General features: G+C 43.0%; 1 protein-coding gene across 5 annotated transcripts in view; it reads right to left on the reverse strand.

Annotated features, from left to right (window-relative positions):
* Nucleotides 1-20,481, reverse strand: part of slit1a (slit homolog 1a (Drosophila)) — a 90,270-nt gene that overhangs the window by 37,478 nt on the left and 32,311 nt on the right. For all 5 annotated transcript variants that reach the window (XM_086179760.1, XM_086179764.1, XM_086179761.1 and 2 more), the window contains exons 5-6: nucleotides 1,990-2,061; nucleotides 360-431 (exon numbers count right to left, since the gene is read on the reverse strand). In XM_086179760.1, coding sequence (XP_086035886.1) covers nucleotides 360-431; nucleotides 1,990-2,061 — 144 coding nt within the window. The remainder of the gene's footprint in view (nucleotides 1-359; nucleotides 432-1,989; nucleotides 2,062-20,481) is intronic.

Genomic DNA, 20,481 nt, shown 5'->3' on the forward strand with positions numbered 1-20,481 from the left:
TAATTAAATGTTCACAACACAAATGCGTACACAGTGGAGTCCTCCCTTGAATGGGATTTTTGATCAGGATAGTGGGACCCCCTTGTCAGATGGACTGCCCAGGGCTAGAGTGGGTGGAGGACGTTAATGTGATGGAGGGGAATGCTGCTGTCAACTGTGTAGAACAATGACTTAATAGCTAAGCCTTGATGATGCATGCCCCCCCCCCCCCCCATGAGACACAAGGGGGGGCATTTTGGCATATTCACTAATTAAAGGTTTGCGCTATATTAGTTATGGTTATTAGCATTGCAAAACAATACCTCAATCTGACTAAGTGATTTAATGGAATGAAGTAGGGTGGAGCTGCTTGCACTTACAGTACTTCCAAACCTCTCAGAGCTCTGAAGGCACCGTCTTCGATGCAGCTGATGTGGTTTTTATCCAGCTGACTGCAAAATATAAAAGAGACAGAATAAAAGAATAAGAAAGAGTGTTACACAACACATACAGATTCCCTTTTCTCCCTATGCGGTTGTTGTTATCATCGATACAGTAAGTAGTGCACTGATGGACAATAGTAAATCAATACTGGCCGGCTCAGCGCAGCTCATGTAACCCCAGGAGCGGGACGAAGGGATGTTACTGATTGTTTATCTGCATCGATGCGCATCATAAATCTGTGTGAGAATGTGCGTATACGCCAAAGGATATGTAAATCAAGCTTTGGGGAGCTGTGTGTGTGTGTGTGTGTGTGTGTGTGTGTGTGTGTGTGTGTGTGTGTGTGTGTGTGTGTGTGTGTGTGTGTGTGTGTGTGAATGTGTGCTCGTGAGAGAGGTAGTTGGTCTACTAAATTATAATGACATTTTATCGACAGAACATGCAAACACACACCAGTATGCACGTCATGTGCTACTTGAGGACCATTAACTCAAACTAACTTTGACTCATCCTTAAAAGACTTGAGACTTGACTTGGGCTCAGGCTTTGAGACTCATAAACAATCTTTATGTGGTGCATTAATATTAAAGATCTACGAGCGGAATATCATTCCCTCCTGTCATGTGTATCCTTATGCATCTGTCTGTAGGTGTGGCCAAAGAGATAAAACTATAAAAATCGGTTTAGAAAAATTCCCAGAAAGTATGAACAGAAAACTGCTACATGCAACATTTGTGGTGTCAGAATAAGGAGTTGGAGCTACCAACGTCAAACTTCACCTAAAAACACATCTGAATAAGTGAGTCTCTTGGAAATGTGTAAAGTGAGGTTCAGGTTGAAAAACATGGTTAACATATGCTTAGCTTAATTACATTTGTTTGTTATTTATGTATTTGTTCATTTATGGTGGGGGGTGGGGGTGGGGGCAAGAGGCACCCTAGACAGGTTGTCAGTCCATTGCAGGTTTGTGTCTTACAAATGTTAAATTATTTTCCAAACATTACATCACAGAAAAAAAAACAACAACCATTCAACACTTTGTGGATACTGGTTGTGCTAATACGTTAGCTTGCTCTTTGCACTGTGCGATATTAACTTAATTGGATTTGTGTTGGCTGGACACATAAAAAGATGATTGTTTTCTAGTGCTGGCGTCGCCATGACAACTATAAATCATCAACATTCCTGTGCCTCCACCTGCTTGTCAGACATGAATCGAGAGACAGACATCATTTGGGGATATTAGCATAAATTTCGGAGAAAGACAGACTTGAGACTTGACTTGGATTCAAAAAGAAATGACCTGTTAGCATGGTTGCACTGAAGTTTATTCAACTGGCAACTTCTGAAAACCTGTTCGTCTTTTTAGACGAACTTATCACAAGGACGAGCTGGATATCATCGGTTTTCTAGTTTTCGCGTCATACTACAGGACTTAGACTTAAACACAACCAGACAGTGACGTTTACAAAGGTTATGGGAAATGTAATGGTATTTACTGACCAAAGACCAAATGTTTAAATGAAAATATTCCTCATATGTCGGGATGATCAATGATAAAACACTCACAGGTTCTTGATGTCTGTCGCTCCTCTGAAAGCTTTTCTTGGGATGGATTGGATGAAGTTCTCACTCAGATCTCTGTAGAGACGACATAAAGAGGAGGTTAGCTGCATATACCGGAGAAGCGGTGGCTGCTTTGGCAGAACGAGGGCTTTTAAAAAATACAACCCACCATAATAGTTGAGCACATTTGAATAATTTTCTCTGAAAATCTTTGACTCCCAGTGTTAAAAGCATTTCCTTCAACGAGTTCATACTCTGGTTGGTGTCACTCTGTTTTACAATTCAAACCACACTTAGACCTCCTCTAACAGCGCATTCAATATCTGTATTATTCAGCATCAATCACGCTATAATGCGTTGTCTCTATACCTGCACTACCAAACATGCCTTATGACAGCAGCCAATCAGGGGTCTTCACCGAGCCTGCAGGATAGATTAAGTAGGAAAGCTCTCACACAAAGAACATTATCGTCTAAAATAGCCGGTGTGTGTGTGTGTGTGTGTGTGTGTGTGTGTGTGTGTGTGTGTGTGTGTGCAGCATGCTTAACTTTGGGTACAAATTAGGCATTCGAAAAGTGCATGTGCGTGGAAAATAAGAGAGTGAGGGAGCCGAGGGGAGGGCCAGAGAAGAGAGGAGAGAGTGAGTGAAACACAAGAAGCCATAGTTTTAATTAGCACGGTCTTTTGTCTGTCGTTTAAATGGCGCGCTAACCTCATTCAGAAAGGCTCTGCCCTTCTTCAACACACACCGCAAAACTCCAGGGCCTTTCTTAACACACTAATGCACATGCACACACACACACACACACACACACACACACACACACACACACAGGCAAGGCTCCAACAACTTGGACAGACGTAAACAGAGTACTTATGGTCACCCATAGAGAGGCTTAAGCACAAGCCCAGAATCTATAAAACTACACAACACAACACGACTTATTTATGTGCACCACAGCACGCTATCCCATGATGCACACAGAAGTGTCCACACTTGTAAAGCCCCATGGGGTAATATCAAAATGAGTTCCCAAGACACATCATTCTCACATACAGTCCCCACTGGGTCATTATTTCCAGAATTTTATTGCACAGTGTTTAAATGTGATACAAAAGAGGAGAAAAAAAGCACACCACAGAGGCTGAGTTGTGCAATCTGTCTAATGAATGGCTGGTTGCTTCTTTATGGTGGTGCAGAAATTAATCTGTAAATACACCACAAGCAGTGATGGATGTGTTTGCTTTGAATGTTGTGAAGGCAATGACATTATGTGATGGATTTTGCGTCAGCGCGCATTGGACAGGGTATATGCATTCAGACATATAGCTGTTTTATTATTGTGCTATTCAAAAAGTACTCGTCCTGGGGTCTGAGTTGTGCGCCTACAAAAACGTTTTTTGAGAGCGGAAATTGACAAAATGAGTGCGGTTTTGTGCCAGAAATATAATATGACAGGGGTCATTTTCTAGGAGCTGCAGAAATAGTATCAAATGGTCGACACTTCCAGTCTCCCGAAGGCCCAGATACACATCGCTTCATGTCACCTGTTTCTTAGCCAGAAGTACAGTAGCGCTTGAAGACACTGCAAAGACAGCAGCCAACAGAAAATGTTGAGCACATGCATGAGAGAAAATATTGCTTCAGTTCAGCAGGCGGCAGTCGTCTGCATTTGACTTCGAACATGGCAATCCCCCACCTCATTTGGAAGTGTTTTTGTCATGTTGATGAATGAAAGAAAGTTTTACTGTCAATCTATCATACATTCCTTTCGATTTCTCTGTATCCAGTTGGAGACCATCAGCAGCACCGCAGTGAACCCAGACTGACAGTTCAGTGCCATGATAGCAAGAAGTGTTGACAGATCTTGCTGGACTTGGTTGCTGAGTCTCGAACAAAGTTAATCTCCTGATTCATCTGTCTGGTGTCTGAGACATCGTATTTTAGTATCATAATGTTCAAAAGATAAGTTCCTTGTCAAAAATGGGTCAGATTTTTTTTCTTTGGTGACTTTGGAGCCCAAGACTCAGGACCCACCAATAAAGGGGCGGAGCAATGGAGACGACCATGTGACTCTGATGCAGAAAAAGTCTCATCTCAGTTCTAAATTCCCTCTTTAGAGTTTCGTCGTTTTCAAACATGACTGTGAATTTAATACAAAGCGTCACTGAACAGTTATAAAATTAATATCTTGGATAAACAAACAAAGCAGCAGTCTTTACTTAATTACATTCCAACTTTACAGACAAAGGGCTGAGTCTGGCTGCTATTCTAAGCTAATACAAATGTGCATGTACAGATGTGCAAATGAAAGAAACACACTTGTCTGGCTTGTATTCAAAGAGGACATAAATACTCACACATTCTAATTCTGTCATCTGAGGCTTTGGTGTTTAATTTCTCCTGCAGATCTGAGTCACATCTGCTTTCTCCGAGATACTAGCAGGCAATTTAGCTGTTGACAGCAATTAGTCGACTGCTATATTTTGATCATATTTTTCAGGATAGTTTCTTTAACATTAAACCAGGTTTATGTCTCCTTGCAAGCAAGCTTGCGAGTCAGAGCGGTTGTTCACCCTCTGGCGTCTTTGTTGTTCTTTTGGCATCGGTGCAGAGTTGAAAGCTGAGTCAGTCTGGCACCTACTGCTTCTTATCAAGTCGACTCTGTGCGAGAGGAATGCTTTTGGTCTACCTGGCCCTGCTCTCTATCTGATGACTAATTGGTCCGCTCACCTTATCCTCACCTTCCTGTAATAACAAAACCAACACGCACACACATATACGTACTTGGCTGCTGTACAGCAGGAACTGTTTCTGTCCTCTACCCCTGGACATCTAGGAGGAATGTATGTGTCTGTTGGTGTGTGTCTAAATATGTGAATTCCCTACTGGGTATCAATAATGATAACAGTGATGTGCAATGTTGAGTTAGCAGGCCAGGGGCTGCCGAAGTGGGGTTTGGAGCCCCATTGTGGGTTGTGAGATAGGGGGTCATAAGATGATTTACAGAAATATACACGTGTTTTCAATGATTCGATGGGCCTTCATTTTTGTAAAGATAAATACAATATAGCTGTTGAAATTTAAAACAATATTTTGGCTGTGTTTTGATTGGCCAATTAGTGTTAACAGCTTGAAACACACGTGATCCGTCAACTGACCCATTATGTGAGCATAGTGACAGTTAATATTTGCATTTAAGCAGGATTTTTCTTTTCTTCTAGGCACTTAAAGTGACCGAACCTCCATCGAAGCACACGCAACAGGATGGCCAAAACAATATGCAGATATACACAGCATTTCTATGATCAGAACAAATAGAGCCAGTATTGCTGGTTAATAACTCATCTGTGCTAACTGAACAGTTTTGGAACCGCTAAAATTAAGGATCGAGAAGAGGAGGAAGGACAGACATGAGATGACAGGAGGACAACATGAAGACAATGTGTGTAAGTAATACAAGCTTTAAGGAGGAATCCACACAGTAAAACCCCCATATCCTCTTAGCATGCTCTAACAGGATTGGCTGGAGGGATCTATATGCTACTTATGGTGCTGTTTGATTGGATTAGACACCGAGGTTGAGGGAAGTTGCTGTAGAAGTGCAGCTCTGCCTGAGGACAATGTGTGCCCAAAAAAATGATGCCATGAATGTTGCCAGAAACACTGCCTTTCGCTTTCCCTCCACTCTCAGATCTAACAGAATAATCACAGTGGTCATGGTTTGGAGTCTGTAGTCTTCTGTGTCCTTCAAGGATTTATCGACGGGTTCAACTCCTACAAGAGCCAGTAAGATATTAAATTTAGCTACGCTACATTTCTGCATTCACACATTCTTAAAATGGCAAACGGGACATTTCTGTGGGAGACCATGCTGTATTTTACATAGTCTGTGGTTGCCCCTCACTGGTCTGTTCTGAGCTCAGCCTCAACTGTGTTGAATGAGAGAAGTTTGACATTTCTGATGAGTTTGGAAGCAGATTTTCAGGGAAGCACACTGATGGCTTCAAAAACAGACACGATAATGTGAGAACAGTCACCACAAAGAGGGATTTTGGCTACCATGACCTCCTTTGCTAAATCGTGGCAGTAAATCTAATGTTACAGCTCTTCAACAGATTGCCACCACAGTGCATCACTTAAAAAAGCATCCAAACATAAAAATAAAACTTCAGCTGGAGTTACCAATCAAATTGGCGAGGCAAGACGTGGCAACAAGACAAAAACATGTCCCTTCCACTTTGTTTCTCCATCAGTCTAGCATGTGACTTGCCAATACACTTTAAATATATGTGTTTGTGTATTATTTCAGCTAATCTCAGGATCTGTGGTCATCGGATTGTGATGACAGGAAAATGAAGCAGACAAGTTTCAGAAGCAGGAGCTCAGGTCATAACCTGTAGACGTCAGTCCCCTCGCAGGGCTCTGTTCACTCTAAAAGGATTCATGGAAACTGTCAGACCCACGGCTCTGCCTCCACTGCCCAGACTCCTTCCATACACTCATTACAATGCTATGTAGACTATCCTGAGGCATGGCTGCAGCCGCCAGGTCTCCAGGCCTTTCACAGATCGCTGTAATGATGTCAGCCCTGCAACCTTTTGTTTCCTTATTTCCTGCGCACAGCAAGTCTTTTTCATTACAGGTGTGTGTGAGCCAATATCAGAGAGTGTTCCAACAGCCTGGTCTAGATTTACCTTAATGCACTACATGCTTCAAGCAAGGCAGTTAGTTTATTAATGCTGCCTGGCTCTCCTTAGGTGACGTTGCTCACAGTTCATTCCCATTGTAGCTCTAATGATGAGGCAACACATGTTTTCAGGTGTGCTTCGCCCTATGAAGGCCAGTTCCTGACATGCTGCGGTCAGAAGTATTAAGGCGATTACTAGACCTCAAACGCTGATATTCTTTAGCCAGTGTAAAAGCCCTGATATGCTTGTTTACAAGAATCCCTGCTAAGTCTTTATCTGGTATAATTAGCGACGTTATCAGACGTAGCTCAAGGCGCCTGGTCTGGAGATTAGCCGTGTGCTGAAGGTAATGTCTGGTTCCTGTCTGATTCACATCATTAACCTCTGATCTCTATCTCAGTAAACTGCACTAATACTGTACACAACTCTCTTCCTCATCGCATAAACACCCACTGTGACTGCGTAATCAATGATTTTAAATCCGCCAATCACTGCAAACAGATTAGCATTATAGTAACTTTTTAATCTTTATTTTTCGCAGCAAAAGAGACAGGAGAAACTTTGCCAGTTAAAACCCTGAGGTTTTCACAGTGTGGGAGTCTGAGGCTTTCGATGAAACCTCTAATGCATATATGAGACATGGACACAAATGCTTGCCCACACAAACAACTGCCTCTTTCATAGGCTTGTGATTTCATAACCTCTGCCTCCATAGCTGACAACAGCGGTTGACAATAAGGTTCATAAATCAGATGTAATAATGTGATGTTGTAATACCTCAGTTTAATTGTTTTGAATAACATGCTGCCATTTAAGGATTTACATGGAAATCTGCACCTCACACAGTGACGCCCTTCACACCTATGGTTCTCTCACCTTCAGTCAGTCTGTTTGCAGTTTTCTAGTAAACAAACTTGAGTGTTACGTTAAGATTTCAAGCAGAGAGATGCTTCCCTCAACTGTTCACCGAAGACAGACGAAAACATTTGAAGTTCACATTCTTGTACTTCTCTCTGAACCCCCCCCCCCCAAAAAAACATAAAATACTGGCATACCTGTCATGTGAGCTGGCATAAAAGTGCAGTAATGTTCTGCAGGTTAGTGCTTTGACGTTGCAATGTGGATGAACCTAAAGGTGCCAGATGGAAACTTTTCAACACCAAAGCTTCACTTCATCCTCAGTTGTACAGACGTGGCACACACAAAGCTTTCACAACCCCTCACCTTTGTTTCATCAGTCCATAACTCACGGCATTGCGTGTTCTACAGTCAAACTGTGACTTAAAAGCCAGCAGAGACTGTTGATTGGTGAAAAAAAAAGTGATTTTTACCTCCATTTGGATTAGATTTCACACTGACAAATAACTGCCTGCATGGTACACATGCCAAATTGAGTGCATTCATCATTATATGAGCCATCTAAAATTATTAGTGTTGGTTTTCTTCATTTCTTGACCTGATTACTCGATAAAAACATGTTTACCCTTGTCAAATACTCTTAATTTTATTATTCCATTTAAAGAAGAGAAAAAGACCTAAAGCGGATGAGGGGAGTGTGTCTGATTACTTTCTCATTAAGAGAGTTAATGAGGTGTGTGAGCGCTGTTAAAAGTAGCCGTAGTGTGCTGCCACAAACTGCTAACTACTCTCTTCCTCCCTTCACAGTAAAAAATAACAAGTAGACACACACATAAACAATTGTACATACATACACCTTTAGAAAGAAGGGGCTCAACCTGGAAACACACCAACAAAGATACACCCACTAATTGACGGAGGAACACATTTAGCTTTAAAAAAATCCCTGACATGACGCAAATTACGTGTCAGTGAAATTACTCATAAATTGTTGATGTTAGTGTTTATTCATTGCGTCAGTTAATTGCTCTCAGAGGAACACATCAACATCTGATCCGTGTGCCACATTTGCGTCATATCCGTAACACAGTAATGGGAGGCTCTACAGGAGCATAAGACTTTTCTTGATCCTGACAAAGCTGACTCAAACTTGTCTAAAAGACAGTTCTCTCTTGCGGTTGGTATGGAAAATGGGGAGTTGGTGTTGGCTTGATCAAACCTGGCATGGGAGTGGAGCCTCCCTGCTTTATTAGCCCCGTCAGTGCAGCAAGCAGCGATTAGGCAAAGACAGAGAAAGAGTGAAGCAACGACTGAGAGAATAAGAGGGAATATTATCACTTGATTATCGTCTGTTACTGAATTTTAAAGAGGTCTAGAGTCTATAAAGGCGCACTTGTTGAGAGTGAAAAAAAATGATGTGCAGACATATTGTTGGCTGAGGCACAAAGAGCTACAGAAGAGAATGAACCCGCAGTGTCAGGCAGATGAAAAAAGAGGGAAGGTGTTAAGAGTGGGGGACAACATAAATAGAAGGAGGTGAGGAGTATGGATCTAGGCTGCAGGGCCTTTGGGTGCTTGCCAAAACACAGGCGCATGTGTGTGTGTGTGTGTGTGTGTGTGGCCCAGAGAGAGTGATTGAGTGTTTCTGTGTGCGGTCAAGAGTATCTGTACCTTTTCTCTCACCCTCATGCTTCCTCACCTTTTTATCCTTTCTGCAGCACACCTTCACTTTTTGCTAAATTATACCCCCCCCCACCCCCACCCCAATGGTTCTCTCGTCTGCCTGTTCTTCATGTTTGGGTCTGATGCAGCACATCCATTGCCATGGTCACTATCATGATTACAGTCGGCAGCTGGAGGTTAAAATAATTAAAAAAAAAACTCAACTGATGATTCTGTCCTTGTCAGTACAAAAATCACTTAATAGTTTTTATGTCTGTTAACAAAGTTGTTCTGCATTTTTCCTGTTGTTCTGCATTTTTCCTGCCATGAATTTCGACCAATCCCATAGATGGCGCCATATTGTCACACCAGTTTCAAGCCAATTACTTACTTGGCATCAAAACAGGAAAGAAACGGACATGGTAGCAGCTTAGCAACTGGGTAGCTTCAAGTACAAACAAACACACCATTAACTTTGCTCTGAAGCTAGCGCATGTGACACATCTACTGGACTAAGATTTTAGGTTTAGCTTATCTAAGAAGAGACTGCACATATTAATAAAACACATGGTAATTCTGGAAATACCAGAATTAGCCAGAATGCTATTTTTGGTGTTAAAAAAGCTGCAGGAGAAAGAAAAAAAATCAACAAAAGAAAAATTAAACAACACAAGCAGAAGAAAACTTTCATTGATGTGGCTACAAGATGGAATAGTGTTTGGAAATGGTCGACAAAGTCCTTGAGCAATAACAAGCCATTTGTGCTCTATTCTTTTTTCTCCTTATGAGACAAAGCAGAAACATCATCTGAACTCTGAGAAAGAAACCTGATGTCACCATCAAAGAAGACATGGCAAAAGCCCTCAAGCCACTGAAAGAGGCAACCAACATAATGCCTGATGACAGAATGCATAGACGCATATCTAGGTATGCCAGTCTGACTTTGAAAAGTATTTCAGACTAATGTGTTAATGTGTATTTTAAAAATTAAGTTATAGTTGGACGAACACAGTAATCTGACTTTTTCTATAAACGAACATTCCTCCGCTACACAGGCTTCCCTGGTGATTGTCCGGGAAATCAAACAGGCAAACCACAAAGACCAGGCCAAGAAATACACGACTGTGCTCCTCAGAACCTCTCCACCCTGGATCCTAGAGTTAAAACACCGCCTTTCCTCTCCCAACATGATCAACATCACAGGTGTTAGTGTAATGAACTGAGAATTGCTTCTGAATCTAGAATCAGTTTTGCACCCCTGATTAAAAGATGAAAACGAGACACAAACACATACACACACACACACACACACACACACACACACACACACACACACACACACACACACACACACACACACGATACATAGCTCAGAGTGTGTGGAACTGCTCTATTCCATTTGTGATGGAGATGAGAGAGGACATGTGGAGCTGGATGGAGCTCAGAGGGAGGAGAACTTGATAAACTTTTATAAAAGGAGGAAACATGGTGCCTTAGGAATACTCACTCAAAACCCAGGAGATAAAGTCTCTTCTCGGACTAAATATAGGCTCTAAAGAGAACCTTAATGAAAAACAAATACTGCACCAGTACCACATGCTGCATAATTCAATAACATCTGTTTGTCTTTGTAGATCTACTGTATTTTTCATCTTTTGAACACCAATGCCAACACCAGTCTCCTAAAACCAGTACAAACAGGCGGGGAAATATTTGAGCAGAGAAGCATGTCACTTCACTCTCTGTTCTCTGCGGTGTCACTTTTGTTCGTATGGACTTCAGGAAATAAGTCATCAAGCAGCTCTATCTCATTTCCAGCAGACCCTACGGGTTGTCATAGCACAGTCATCATTCATATATTTAACTGTCTTACGCTGGACAGGAGGAAAAAGGGGGCATGTGGAGGCGTCTTGTGATTTATTCTAGTGTTGAAAAATACCGCAAGCTGTCTCTCGTTCTCATAACACACACACATCCACAATCTGTCTCCTTTCGATGAGACCTAAAGGGGATTTCATGGATGGACTCCGCTCTAATCATCTACAGCTCACCAACCAACGAGAAACACACAGACTGGAACACTCAACAACCACCAAGAGAAAACACAATGTCAGTGGAACTTATCAAGTCCACATGAGGGCTCTCTCTCGCTCTCTCACACACACACGCACACGCACACGCACACACAGATCGCGATGAATCCACTTTAACTGTTGTCCACATCTCTGCTTTCACTGTAAATGATTCATGATGTGTATTTGTAGCCTTAAAAATACCATATGAGCGCATACATTTTGGCGGCGTTTTTTTGCTGCCACCCGTGAAGCAAAAGAAAGAGTTGATATGGTGAAGAAAGAAAGGAGAAAATCTATCTGACAACCTGGCTCTCGATTTACCTTAATTTCCCCCCATACCATTATGTCTACTTGTGTTTCTGTGAGTGCGTCCGAGGCTTTCATTGGCAGTCAAGCTGAATGATGGAGCAGGCTTGAGCGGCATCGATCATGACAAACACTTACAGGGGCTATCAACTGACGGCGGGGTGTACGATAGCGTGGCTTTGCACACGGACAAGGCCGAGTCCTGCCCATCCATCATGATGTCTGCCTGCTAGACAATAGAGGACGAGTGTGAGAATAACAGAAGGCAGGGGAGAGGAAAAACTCAACAGGTCCATTATCATTGCCATTAAAACAAACCAGAAACAATGACAACTGTGTTTCCTTGAAAAAGTCTCACAGATTTTTTGGAAACTTTGGAAATGTCACAACCATTGACTGGTTTGGAGTTAATAAACCTGGCTATACAATTCATCAGAAGATGGTGATACAGACAACGTTACACAAGGCTGTAAAAACCTGAGGAAGAGGTCGTCTATAGCATCTAGCAGTGACAAATGGAGAGAGGTCTTGAGTTTGCCAAGTTTTAATTGTCCTTAACTACTAGCTTGAATTAGCCAAGTTGCTACTGCCTCGAGATGAAGACATAATTTAGGAATCGGCAAAGGGATGGTGGCAGTGGAACTGCTGGTCAGTCTCATGAGACTTTAAGTCTATTTACCTTGAAAGTATAAATAGTTGTCTTGAACACAAAGGTGCTTTTTCGCCGCTGCATCATTTGTTTCACTCCAGAGTGAACAAAGGAATATAAGCAGTTGGCTCTTTCTGCATTCTGAGTCACAAAAAAATGATGGAGTTGAAAAAAAAAGTCTCTTGGGTACATCAGAGCTTGTTTGAACAAGAGGTTTCCATCTCCTTTATTAATGTAATAGCTCAAAACATGCATCAAAATACATAGATGGGAACATGACCACTGGCTCAGAAGTACTGGTGTTACCATTTAGAAAACCAACAAATCTGGGTGGCTGCTCTGTCATTCACACACACACTCATACACACACTGTGTGGTCCTGCTACGTTAGTTTAAGATGCCTCTTTGTGCCTAGAAAGTGGAAAACAGATCCCGAAGATCGAATGACAGCTTTTCCTGGAAGCGCTGGTCTGAGGTCAGAGTTAGTGAGCTGCTATGATGACAGATCCACCACACCGAACCACAGGCACCGGATACTAGATCACAGGACTGTCACTTCAATACACACTGTCAGAAGCGACTTCAATCATCACGTAAACTGAACACACTTAGACCTGAGTGCACTTGGTAGAGGTGAATCGCTGCACCGAGATGGATCGTGAGCACAAGCTGGGTGGTGAGCTGGAGAAAAAAGGCACTCCGCAAACTGTGGTGAGCAGGAGCCTTAATGACTGCTGACCAAAAGGACCCCCCATCCGTAGATCATCCTGAGGACTACAGCCCCCTTGGCTTTCTCCAGACCACACGAGAGTGAAACCTCACAGTCATTACTGAAAGCTCTAACATGGAAAAGATCATGGACCCTTTTCTCAATGCGCATACCCACCACTTCTGTGCAGGTTTTTAAACCCAGGTAAACCCTAAAAAAAAAAGCAGAATGATTTCTTTCTCATTGTAAGTAGACAAGTAAATACCTGTTTTCACATTATTTTTTTGTGCGTCATTTTCTACATCACCAAAAATCAGGGTAAACAAATGAAGCAAGTGATAGAGTTTCGGCGGTTCCAAATTTATATTTTTTGCTGCAGGCCATTTTTCAAATTCAGTACTAACTGTACAATGTTAGAGTCTGGCTCGAACACAGACGGTTGAATTTGTGGCAAAGATGACGAAAAGTCTTAAATTCACCCCGGTTTTGTTTCCACATCAGTGCCATTTGGAACTGATGGATATACTGCAGGGTTACTAGTGGATGATTAAACCTGTTTTCGTTGAAGAAAAAGTGATATGACCAGGATGTTCGGTGGTGAGGAGAGAAGGGGAGAGGACAGAAGAAGAGAGGAGAGGTGAGGCCAGAAGAGGAGAGGCGAGGAGGACGGTCAGCAGAAAAGACACCTTTATCCCTTACCTGGTCTGCTTGAATCCCTCTGCATACTAAACCTAAAGCAGCCCAAAGGTACATAAATGTACGCAGGCAAGGACGACTATAGTCTAAGATACGTATCCTTAAATGTGCACACGTGTTTGCGACTATATGTACATATTTTTTCCAGGGGTTGGGTTGGGGCGTTCGGGCTTGACTCTGACTCGTGTGGGAGATTTTGCTGTTCCAGTGGTGCAGAGAGGAGAGAGGTGAAGTGATGGAACAATCAAGGCTGCAGGCTGTTCTTTAGGTTACCTATACTGCTCACCATGATGAATGAGACAGGTGCATTGTGGCTGATGTCAAGTGAACAATTTACCTCAGGCATGTATAACCTTATCAGGACGTACTCACATACTCACAAACATATCCTGCGAGGCATGTACGGTGCTATTACTCCCACACACACCTTATCTTAGTGCAGCAAGACGGCAGTGTAATCAGCAGTAAGTCAGGTCTCGCATCACGGTATCGCTGCACTCAGTGTTTCACAAATGACGCAATGTAGGTGACAAGTGGTTTGCTGGAGAAAAGATTAGCTGCTATGACATAGGTTGAAGGTGGAACTATAATTGTGCGTCACAGTGTGCGATGGTGCTGCTGTAGGGGCTTGAGGCTTCTGATTTATTGTTACACTGGTTTCAGTTATGTGTTCTAGTGAAACATTATTGGACCACGTTGTGCTCAAAACGGTGACAGTGAAAGTTGCTACTCCTTTCAGTCGCAGTGCTCAGGAGCATCTCCATCTGCTCCACCAGACCGTGCTCACTCCAGACATCCGATTACATAAGAAAAGACGCAAGGTTAAGCAGTGGTCAGCTAGTGTGTTTGTGTGTGGACTGGTATGTGAGGAAGCAACATTTCCGTCCTGTGACAGGTGTGCGTACATGTCAGGGGTCAGTTAAGGCATTCATGAGGTTATGAATAAATAACTGCAGGGTCTGTGAGACTATGGAAACCTTCCATTAATATTGCATGAAGCTGTCAGGAGGGCAAACTGCTATATCTTACAGTGCACGCACACGCACACGCGCCACACACACACACACACACACACACACACACACACACACACACACACACACACACACACACACACACACACACACACACACACACACGCTTACATAAGTCACTTCTGGGGTATTTGTTTAAATCAAAGTTTTGAAGACTCATCCTAACCCTTCTCACTTTGATTTTAACCACACGCACACACACACATGCGCGCGCGCACACACACACATGCGCGCGCGCACACACACACATGCGCGCGCGCACACACACACACACACACACACACACACACACAAAATCAGCATTTATAAATTGGGACACAATTTTTTCCCCATATTTCAACTTCAGTGCCCAAATAACTGGGCAGATATACACACTGTTTGATAGAATGTTGTTAAATTAAAACAAAAAGCCCAATTTGTGCTAGTTTTTGAAATATGTGATGAAAGTTTGTGCAAGGTACAATTCCTTAGCAAGTTTCCCAATTAATCTTTTTTTTTTTGTTTTTTTTGCCATAACTTCATATGACATTGTTTCTTCAGGAGGCTGTAAGCTATTTCTATGGATACTCATTTGTACTTATTTTTACCTTTCTATGAGCTTATATTGGTTTGGCGCCTAGAATAAGAATCCTGAGTGAATCCAAGCTCCAGGCTTTCATTTTCCGCCTCTCTTTCTATCAGTGTTCTTCATTAACTCCACAGCATAAAGCAAGTCATTTCACAAGCGCTAACGGCCCAGTAGTCAGATTCAATTTCCCTCCGGCAGCAAGTCAAAACCCAAATCCTAATGTTGGGATGGGTTCTCCATCCAAACTAGAGATACTGGCCAGAAACGGCAGAGGTGCTGGTTGCTAGGAGACAAAAGGTACCCAGCTGGAATTGAGACTAAGCCTTGCGGGTTTTGGTGTGTGTGTGTGTGTACATTTATCTTTCTGAAGACCAGTTTGACCCAGGGTGTGAGGACATTTTCGAGTGTAATAACACTTTTATCCTTGCTCTTGGACAAACCTTCCAAGGTTGGCTTGAGGGTTAAAACTGGTTTAAAAGTTCAGGGTAGAACTGGGTTTAGGATGGATTTATTGTCAGTGATGGGGTCTAGGAGAGATAGCTTCTGTTAATTCTGGATGGATGCTGCAGTGGATGCTGTGTTCAAAGTGCTTTTAACTACTTTCTGGTGTTTGGAGGACACGTTCCCCACGTGCGCAGAAGATCGGCATTTGAAGAAGGATGTATGCACAAATAATGGCAACATTCATGCTAGCAGAGCTGCTTTGTCTTTATAGCATAGATTTGTAAGGGCAAATTTCTTCACACAATTGCCCATCAAAGTTGTCATCCGTTTGGGTTTACTCAAGCACCAGTTGCTGCTCTAATAGCGTATTGTGCTGACAAGTTTACATGGTCAAAACCAGTGGCCCCATACATGGCTGTCCGCACAGACCCTCCACATCCACCCCCTGATGAGAACATTTATATCACCCATTGCCCCACGACCCCTACGGACCGTATAACACAAGCTTAAGAGGCCACTGTAGCATCATGTCCTCACAACGATAGAAATTAGGGACCTATATAAGACTTAAGCCACTTTCAGGGACAAAAACCAGACATAAACCAGTTAATTGAAACGGTGTGTGCCACTTGTGTGCAACAGAGTATAAAGACTAATTGGTAAGTGGAGGTTTGGGTAAGTCTCCAGGAAATGAATATAAGTCTCTGTAAATACCCCAAAAGTGACTTAAGTAAACGTGTGTGTGTGTGTGTGTGTGTGTGAGAGAGAGAGAGAGAGAGAGAGAGAGTTTGTGTTCTGTTTGTGAAAGACTGAAACTGGCAGAGGAAGGAGAAGAGGACAATGAAGTTGGTCCCAGCTGTGCTGCAGTGGGTGGGAGTCATCCTGAGAAAAAGAGCTCAACAATGAACATTAGTGATTGCTGTGATGTTTACTCAGCCTTCCCCGCTACTCTGGAAGACCCTCGTCCTCCCACACTGACAGCCCACATGCGAAGTAGGCAGGCAAATGGTGGGGGTGGGGGGGTGGCTGTGGATATAGATGATCTGCTACATGGTATGATGGCCAACCTCACAGTGAACAATTTTCTTTGGAATTATTTCTTTGGTAAGAAAGTAGTTTCCAAAGAAAATTGTTCATAGTGATGTCTGTGGATTAACTGGCGTAACCGTGACACTGTTCCTGGAACAAAATGTTGCACTGACTCCTTTGGATAAAACTTTTCAATACAAATTAAATTCCATTCACCTACATTGTATTTTGTGGGCAGAAACAGCTCATTCTAATATGTTTAGCGTGCAAAATTACTCTTTGTATGCTCTAAAATGAGTAACCAGCCTGTAGTTTGTGGTGGAGGATCAGATGTGATCCACAATGCTCAGGAGATGAAGATGAAGCCTGGGAAGACTTGGCTTTCAGGGTTAATGAACCCTTGCAGAGGTGCAGCCGTAGGCATGGATTATTACCACAAGGGCCTAACACACATACACACACGCACACACATGCAGGCACGCACACACAGGTTTATGCTAAAGCGTCTCTTTGTCTACCCTCAACTGAAACATAAAGTATCTCCAGCTCTGCAACGGTGTATTTTAACATAATCATTATAAGTCATCTTGACAGCAGCGTGCAAAGATAAACATATTTCTGACTGAAGGAAACAGTTCCTTTTCTAACAGATAGAGTCCAACACAATGGAGGCTGAACTGCATCAATCATCATCCACAAGCATGAATGTAGAGACTGATGACTCCCCAGGGCTGCAGGACGTCTGTGTCGAGTAACAAATGCATGCCAGTACAGTTAGCATTCGCAGTCACAAGCCAGATGAGCCCAGTACCTTTTGATGACTTACTGGAACAAAGGCAGCTATGGTGGCTTTCCTGAAGCTTTTGTTTCATATCTGTCAACCAAGTTGAACCAACATGATTCCAAAGCTTGCTTGTATAATCAATTCTCTGACAGAATTCAATGTTGAAAGTAACTTCTGGATCATTTTATTGCCACAAGTTTGTGATGGATGCCGATGCATTACTGAAAGCATGAATACTTGTGTGTGTGTGTGTGTGTGTGTGTGTGTGTGTGTGTGTGTGTGTGTGTGTTTGAGGCTGGTGGAAGCTGTGTGTCACAAAGCCAGCCTGGCACTCACTAGAGGACCAAGTGCCTGAGCAAGGGGCATGAAATTAAATCTTGCCACCCGGGAGAGAGGGAGAGAAAGATTCAGAAGGGGGAGGAGTAGGAGGAGGAGGGGAGGAGAGGGTGTTTGTGGTGGTGGTGGTGGTGGTGGGAGAGAAACAAAGGATAATAAAGATGCAGGGGAGGATGGGGCACAATAGACTGGCAGTATAAAATCACTCAAGTCAAAAGAGAAAACAAGAAATTTGCAAGAGCAGGATGGAAATGTGCTCAGCATTAACGTTGCCCAATGAAACGCTGATATCTGCTTTGAGAAAAAACAAAAAACCCACATGAGAGACCGTTAACTGGGAGGAAAAAAAGTGCATTTGACCCTCAGAACTTCAAGCCATACATCATTATGTGTGTTGACTTGCCTTGTTGCCAGACATACATTTGGTTTGTGTTTCTTTGGGTGGCAATAGATCACCCGACTGTTCTAGAACTAATCAACACTGAGGCTATACACGCTTCTACACACACACACGCACACACATACATACACACACACACACATGTGCGCGCGCTACTCTGGATGTCTACGTAGGCGTCCTCTCTACTGTTTTCAACTCTGACCTCCAGAAAGAACAGGAGTCCCCAAGAGGGTATGATGGATATGCCAGACACAAGGAGCGTGTGTGTGTATTGGTGTGTAAGTACACATCAGTACCTGACAATGCTACATCCTGTAGCTCAACTTTGCTATTTATTTTCTTTGGTGTATTTTACTGCTTGTCCCCTCCGCTACCTGATACACAAGCGCAAGTGATGTATTTACTGAGAAAATAACACACACACACACACACACACACATACACACACACACACACATACACGTGTGCACACGGCTAGGAACAGCAAAGCGGATGTTCTCTACGAGAGGTTTCTGTCTCACCCAAGCCTTGACCTTTCACCCTGGCACTGTGAGTCAGGCTGGGAGGGCCCTGAGCGTGACCGATCCATTAGACTCTTCTGACAAGGATGAGGATGACATCTGAACCCCCAGAGGCAGCCAAGAGAGGAAGACAGACAGGGGGAGGACTACTAACTGTAGGCTATCAGTGGAATGGAACTCCCGTTTAAATTTGAGCATCCAATTCTGAGAAAATGTTTCACTAACAAAGTAATTAACCCTTTGATGAAAGTTTGTGATTATTTTTCATCTGGCTAAAAGGATATTTTTTAAGAACAAGGCACATAATGCATTTCAGAATGAAAATGAATAGGAACTTTGATTAAATCGCAGCAAAAAAAACAAGCACTCGAAAAAAATCTAACAAACCAGGAAGGCAATATTTTTAAAAGCCTTTATTGAAAAAGCTTTGAGTACTCAAACACTCAAATACAGTATACTTATAAAGCCTACCTAGCCATACTGTTACAGACTATGTTATTAACTTTGTGCCAGTATTATAAACCACATAAAGAAACCGTATAGTTCTGATTCTGAAATGTGAGTTGGAACACTTTAACAGACACAAACATCTGAGCTGCAAAGAGAGAGAGAGAGAGAGAGAGAGAGACCATGGATGGAAATAAAAGAAAGACCAGGAGAGTGGAGGGAGGAGGTGCGGGGATGGAGGAAAGGAGGAGGAGGAGGAGGAGGAGGATGGGACTGGAGACTGGATGAGCGAGGGAGAGTGACAACCCTGTCTGGAATGCCTTTGTCCACATGAGCTAATATTTGCTCTTGGATTTGGCTTTTTCCCCTGCTCTTATTTGCAGTTGACAGAGAGGAATGAAAAGGGAGTTAACTGGTGGGTTACCTAGTAGCAAGACTTTTATGCCTGAGTGTGTGTGTGTGTGTGTGTGTGTGTGTGTGTGTGTGTGTGTGTGTGCGTGTGTGTGTGCGTGTGCGTGTGTGATCATTTAGCTTATATTTGTGGGGTCAGAAAACATGGGACCAACTATACTTGATGGTCCTTTTTGGGGTGCACTCTAGATTTCAATGTTGTTTCAGGGTTAAGATTTGGTGTTGGGGTTATAATAAGTTAGGCTTTTATTTTTGATATTTAAGTTTTGCGTAAGGGGCGGGAAACACATTATGACAAAGACAGATTGCCAAAGATGTTTTCTCTTTAAAAGTTGCCATGAATTTGCATGAAATGTGCATGTACATTTATTGGTGAGATAGACAGAGGAGACAGGGAGAAGGGATGGAGACATTCAAACTTTTTACACATGGTGCCAAGAAACCCCCCCCCACACACACACCACCTCCAACCCCTCCCTCACAAGTCTCCCCTCCTGGAGAATCCGGGGTCGCGACAGCCTGGGTGTCTGCCTGGAGGCCGGTCTCACAGCGGGCCAGCCATTGCGGCGGCACTTTGAAGTCTTTGTGGCAAGCCTCCGTGCCTCATGTCCACGCTCATTAACTTTGTCAATGACAGATCAATGTGGGCCTGCAGAACGCTGCACCACTTAAAAATTAAATCCTATTTACGTCTCTTGTTCTTAGTGTGGACTGGTCCTGGCATCACTCTGAACAAACACAGGTTTGTTCATGATAGCACCCGTTTAACAAAACTAGCCCCTTCACACATGCAGCCTAACACAGGGAGGATATTGCTCCACTTAACTCTGGCATCCCTGACTTCCTAGCAGTCACATCACCTCCCATTTACATC

The sequence above is a fragment of the Aulostomus chinensis genome, chromosome 16 (genome assembly GCF_037954235.1).
Source record: "Aulostomus chinensis isolate RoL2024-O1b breed Wild chromosome 16, RoL_Achi_v1.0, whole genome shotgun sequence".
Lineage (NCBI taxonomy): Eukaryota > Metazoa > Chordata > Actinopteri > Syngnathiformes > Aulostomidae > Aulostomus > Aulostomus chinensis.